Source organism: Falco cherrug, chromosome 5 (genome assembly GCF_023634085.1).
Source record: "Falco cherrug isolate bFalChe1 chromosome 5, bFalChe1.pri, whole genome shotgun sequence".
Taxonomy (NCBI): Eukaryota; Metazoa; Chordata; class Aves; order Falconiformes; family Falconidae; genus Falco; species Falco cherrug.
In genome coordinates this window covers 23,279,634-23,285,633 of record NC_073701.1, presented here as the reverse complement: position 1 = coordinate 23,285,633, position 6,000 = coordinate 23,279,634, and the positions used below count along the sequence as shown (strand labels likewise).

General features: G+C 58.8%; 1 protein-coding gene across 2 annotated transcripts in view; it reads left to right on the top strand.

The window, feature by feature from the left end:
• The first annotated feature begins 2,319 nt into the window (after positions 1-2,319).
• LOC102054055 (chromatin remodeling regulator CECR2) overlaps positions 2,320-6,000 on the top strand; it is a 102,603-nt gene continuing 98,922 nt past the window's right edge. For both annotated transcript variants that reach the window (XM_055711776.1, XM_055711774.1), the window contains exon 1: positions 2,320-2,827. In XM_055711776.1, the coding sequence (XP_055567751.1) occupies positions 2,651-2,827 (177 nt within the window). In that variant the 5' untranslated portion in view covers positions 2,320-2,650. The remainder of the gene's footprint in view (positions 2,828-6,000) is intronic.

The following is a 6,000-nucleotide window of genomic DNA, read 5'->3' as shown; positions in this document are numbered from 1 at the left end:
TAAGAAAGCCCGTAGTGGAAAATTATAGAATAACTTGCCCACAGGGGAAGTTTCTCCCTAATCCTTTGCCATCAGTTAGTGGTTATGTTGTGTCTTGAAGCCTGATGGTTTATATCCCTTCTAAAATTTATTTATATCCTGTCTAATGTGACCATGAATGTTCTCAGTATCCATATAAATGTCTAATCCTTTTCTGAATCCTGCTAATCTCCTGGCCTCAATGAAACCTCATGGTAACAAATGCCATGTGTTAATTACACACGGTACAAATATTTCCTTGCACCATTTTAAATTTGCTTCCTTCCAGTTTCTCTGGGTATCCCTTGAGCCTGCCATATGAAAAGGGGCTATGAAATTAGAGCTTATTCATTCTTGCCAAGCCGCACCGCTGTCTCTCGATTTGTTTCATCTCTAAACTAGCTGTTCCCACCCTTGGCCAAAGTTTTCTTGGGTCAGACTGTTAGGCAGCAGCCAAGGGCACAGCACCGAGCTTATGCCTTCACCTTATGCTCTGTTGCCAAGTTCATTTTGAAGGGAGGTGGGGACAGGAATCCCTGAAAGTCTCAAAAGTCCGTACTTTAGGTTGCAGGCTCTGAAATCAGATTGCTGTGCGTCAGCCAGTATTAGCTCAGCAGCAATACGATGACATTGACAAATGCCACTGGCCTTTACCTCTATGATGCCTTCAAGTCAGAGACAGAGCAGGACATCTGCAACGTGGTTTCCCATTAACCTGATCCAGCCGATCTTCAAGCTGCTCCTGAAAGGGGAGGTTCCACTCTCCCTCCCAGCCCATCTCAGGCATTTCACTGCTTCCTTGCATCTTCAGTTCTGGACTAATTGCCCTCAGCCCCAGCCCAAGCTCTGTGTGTCTCCACTCTGCCTCCTGCGCTGAGCCCACGCACTCACAAGCAGCACCGCCTGTCACCCTCGGCCAGTCAGAGATGGCACTGGAAACAGCAAGGGAAAGTGAGGCGTGGAGAAAATTAACCGCATAACGGAAAGGAAAGGATAGAAGTGGGACTGGTGCAAAACCAGCCCTGGCCAGGTGAAGGTAGGAAGCAGTGGAAGGAAGGAAGTCCTAAACTGTTGTTGAATACTGGCTGTACAGCGGTTTCACTGGAGGTAGGATCCTAAGCTGGTACAGCTGTGCACAGCGACACTTTGCAACCGTTTTGAAGCTAACTGTGGAGGCAAACCAAGAGGTTCTAAAGTGACACAGGTGACAGCATGCAAAGTTACAGCGGCTTGGTGTTTCACTGAAGCGCTCTCTGATTAGGGCAGTCCCACAAGGAGGTAATAGCTATCTGTTACTGAATGTTTTTCTGCAATAGATTTCAAAACAGGGCGACGTTACCCTGTTCATTTCAGGGCCAGGAGAAATGGAGGCGCTGGGTGCATGGTGAGGCACTGAAGGGCCTCAGGAAAGAGGAGGGCACCTGGCTCTCCGTGGCAGTTGCAGCAGCAGGTAGAGAACAAGCACTGTTTGGGCTCCCTCACTCAAAAATACTAAGCGAGAAAAGAAATCCTGGGGGGTTCCCCCCTCACTGCACCCAGGAGCCAGTCCTAGCAGCTCCCCACCACACCAAGCAGCCGCAGCCACCCCCGGTGACCAGGCAGAGGGCCCGGGTGGGGGGACGCGGGCCTGGCACCGGGGCTGAGGCACTGTCCTGGGCAGCCCGACAGCCAGCCCCCGCGCCCGGGAGACCGGAGCAGGAGACCCACCCGGGCCGAGGGGCTGAGGCCGGACACCAGCGAGGCCCGAGCAAGAGGCAGGGGCGGCTGAGCCCTCAGGCGAGGGCAGGCCGGGGCTCTCCGGTCAGCGGGGACGCTCCCCGTAAGCTCCCCGCAGTCCCCGGCACTGCGTCCCGCCGCCTCGGCCCGACGTGGGAGCGGGTGGCGCGGCCAGGGCGCCCCTCCCCCGCGCACGGAGGGGGACCCGGGAACTGCCGCGTGCTAAGGGACAACGGCCGCCGCTACCCGCCTGCCCAGATCCCGGCAGCGCCCGGCCCCGCCCACCCCCGGTGTCTCCGCCCCGTAGGCGTGGCCAGGCGGGCGCGGGGGGCCTGTTGTTGTGATGAGTGCCGGCTCCGCCCCCTCCTCGTGCACGGCCGCGCTGCCCCCCAGCCGCCTAGGCTCCGCCCACCCCCCCTCACGCCTTTTGTCCACTCCCTGCGCCCCGCCCCGCCGGGCCCGTCCTGCACCGCCCCCCGTCCGCTCCCACCTCCCCATTCGCCCTCTCGTCCCGAGCCCCGCCCCCCCACGCGGGACCCCGCCCCCCCGCTTGTCCCCCCCGCCGCCCCGGGCCCATCTGTTCCCGGCGGCGCGGCGGTTGCACTGCAGGGCGCGGGCGGCGGCGCGGGGAGGCGGAGGAGGATGGGCCCGCGCAGCGGCGGCCGCCCGCGGCAGGGGCAGCAGCAGCAGCAGCAGCAGCGCCCCCGCCGGCCCTAGCGCCCCCGCGCCGGCGCCGAGCCGCCCCATGCACGGGCGGCAGCGAGGGGGCAGCGCGGGGCCGCCGGGGGGCGGCCGCTGAGCGGCGTGGCGCCGGGGGGCGGGCGGAGCCGGAGCGGCGGCGGCACGCAGCCGCCCGCGGAGCGAGGCAGCGAGCGGGCGGGCGCGCAGGCAGGCAGGCAGCCGGCGGCCGCGGGAGATGTGCCCGGAGGAGGACGGCGGCTGCGGCGGCGGCGGCGGCGGCTTGGCCGGCACCGGCGGCCCCGAGGCGGCGGTGGCGCTGGACGAGCTCCGCTCCTGGTGGGAAGTCCCGGCCATCGCGCACTTCTGCTCACTCTTCCGCACCGCCTTCCGCCTGCCCGACTTCGAGATCGAGGTGAGAGCCCCGCGGCCGCCCTTCGCGTCCCGCCGGACAGCCGCCGGCCGGTCGCGCCCTAGCCCGCCGGCCGCGCTGGTGCTGCAGCGCCGTCACCGCTGCGCCCCCGCTGCCCGGCGGGTCGCGCGCGCACGGTGCTCCCCGTGCCCCGCGCCGGTGGGCGATGTGGCGGGGAGCGCCCCCCGGCCCCCCGCGGTGCGCTGCTGGATCCCGGCGTGATGCGCAGCGGGGTCTCCCCTCCGCTCGCAGCAGACACAGCAACTTCCCCGTCCCTCCCGGCCGCGCTCGCAAACTTTCGGCGCGCCCGTCGCAGGGCACCGGCGGGCAGGGCCGCCCCCGGGCTCCGGGACCCGGCGGGGCGCACGGCGGGGGCAGCCGCGGGCGGAGCGGGGCCGGCCGCCGCCGGGCCGCATTGTTCCGCCGGGCCGGTGTCCGCACACAAAGGTGGCGGGGGGGGACGGTCTCGGCACGGAGCCGGCGGTGGGTCCCCCGTGCCCAAAATGGTGGCGGCGAGAGGCGGGCCCGGCCCGGTAACCCCCCACCTCCCCCGGGGGTACCCGCGGCTGTTGTTGAGGTGGGGGGTGGGGGTGTCCCAGCCCGCTCAGCCCGTACCCAAGTTGGTCCCTTTTGTTGGGAGGAGGAGGAGGTCCCCCACCTGGCCGGTGCCGCTGCGGGGCGGGGGGACGCGGCGGGTCGCGGCCGAGCCGGGCGGCGGGGGCTGCCGCCTTCCCGCATCCCAGCGAGCCGCGCCCGGGCCGGGCTGCCCCGCGGGGCACCGCGCCGCTCATTGTGCGGCGCCGCCGAGGCTCCGGGGCAGCCGCGGTGCGTTCGCCGCCGCCCTGGCCCCGCCAGGACAAAACTCTCGGCTCTCGGTACATTTCTACCCGTTTTCGTCTGTAACTTTCTCTCATGTGGTTTGTTTTCTTTTCTTTTTTTTAAGTCTTACTTTCGTGTGCGTGCCTAATGTTCCGTAAATATTGTGTGCTCTGGCTACAAATGTTACAAACAAAGTGTGTCCTGGTAGGAAATCTTTTGTGCTTGCTGTGAAAAGCTATTCTTGCCAGCGCGTTGGCAATAAACCGGGTGAATAACGTGGTGGCGTGTGTTTTTTAAAGACAGTAATTGCCCCGTGAATGCGAATTCCAAAGATGCTTAAAAGTTCAATGGGATGCGCGAAGCCCTGAAGAGCAAAACTCCTCGAGCAGGATGTGAATTTCTGAAGAGGGGGAATCCCTTATGCGGTGTGAAATCTTGAAAGGGGATAAGGTCTCTCAATGATGCAACTTCTTGCGAAAGGGAACTCCCCTCCCCCTCCTATTGATGCCAAACCATTAAAGGGGAGGCTCTCCGGGCCCAGCAGCGCAAAAGTCTTGAAGGAACCTGAATTTACAATGATAAAAGGGACAAGGCACTAGCCTTTCACCTTTGGAGGCAATTAGCATCTGGCTTGCTTCACAAACGAAGTAAATGTGGGCTCCCCTTTGGTTCCCGCAGCACGCTTAGGGTGGGGGAGCTACCATCACTCAGAACAAATTAACTTGCCTTTTTTTCGGGGGGAGGTGTGTGTGTGCTTGGGGCGAGGTGTGGGTTGGTGCTGGGGTGGCTCAGAGCAGAAGCAGCAGGCCGAAAATGTCGCCAGAAAACTCTGTGTGCATAGATGGCCTGCAGCGCGTGGCAGAAATGGGTTTTCAAGGCAGGCGTTCGTGCAAGGAACAGTGAAAATCCCAGTTAAAATTGGGATGCTGTGAGAGGATGGATGCAGCTGTCAGAACTCGGTGTCTTCAGGCACGTGGAGTCAGTCTCCTTCCCTGGCACGGTGTGAGCAGCACAGTACAGGCGGTTTCAAAACTTGCTGTTCCTTGAAGCTCACCATCTTGTTGCCCCTTGCCTGGTGTAGTCGTTCCAGTCTCACGACTGGTTTGAGGGATATCTAGGAATGGTGCTCTGCACAAAGAGGTTGCCCAAACAGTTCATGGTGTGAAATGAATGGCCAGCAATGGGATTTACAATTCTTGAATTTTTTTAAAGAGTACTGCTCTGTGGTTTTTGATTTGTACTTTATTTGGCTGTGTAAAGAAGGCCTCACCCCTTGGTTTTGGACCTAATAATGCCAGTGCCCATTCTGGCTGTCTCACTGCTACATCTGTGGTGGGCTTTGAGTTTCAGGGGTGTCTGAATAAAATGGAGGTGGCTGTCCTTGTAGGAGTTTGGGGAAATGCTAGGACGTAAGGCAGATATTAGGGGGAAATAAAACCCTAGCCAGCCACCAAAAATTGAAACGGTGCTCATCTACAAATAATGTTTTCTTGCTTTAGCTTTGGTTGTTGTGGGGCGGTGTGCTTGTGACTGAATGATAACGGCTGAGAAGTTAATGCCTCTTCCCTCACAAGTTCTTGCCCTTGGTGGGTAACCCAGGGGTGAGTGCCCTGGTCCATTTGGATGCAAAGTAAAACAGGTGGTTTGAGTGAACCTGTTTTCTTGTGTGTGGAAGCAGAGATGGAGATCTTGGGCTCCGAGGGTTTCAGCTGGAGGATGTTCATGCTCAGACTCCTTGAGCTATGCAGCAACTGTTTGTCCAACTGCTGGGTATCTCTGGATGGCCTTACTCTGGATGCAGTCAGCTCTTCTTGGAGGATATTCTCTTCTTAGGTGGGCTGAGCTTCTCTCAAGTTAAATCCTGGTTGGTGGCTGTTTTTTTCTTGTTATGACAGTAGTGTATCTCCAGCTGGGAGTTTGGTGCTAAACTCTTACAACATCATTACAAAATGCAGAAATTTTAAACAAACATTAATTGTGCTTGTAACAAATATCCCCTGCTTTCTCCCTCCCTCTGATTTTAGCAGGCAGTGAGGTTAAGGTTTCACTGCTACAGTCTCTGCAGTCCCTGAACCAGACAAAAACTATCTGCCAGTATGTTTTTGGTGTTTTGGTTGGGTTTTTTAAAGCTGTAGTTATTTTTTGGTGTGTGTCCCCAATATTTTATTTTTTTTTTTCTTTATGTGGGTCTGCCCATAGCTAGCTGGAAGGCTCTGTAATAATAGGCCATCTGGACCCATCCCTCCTTGTGCCGAGCAGATTTGCTGGTGGTATTTGAGAAGTTTGCAGGCTTTAGTACAGGGAAGCAGCACGGAGCTCTTTTTTTTCTTTTTCTTTTTTTTCTTCTTTTTAATCGC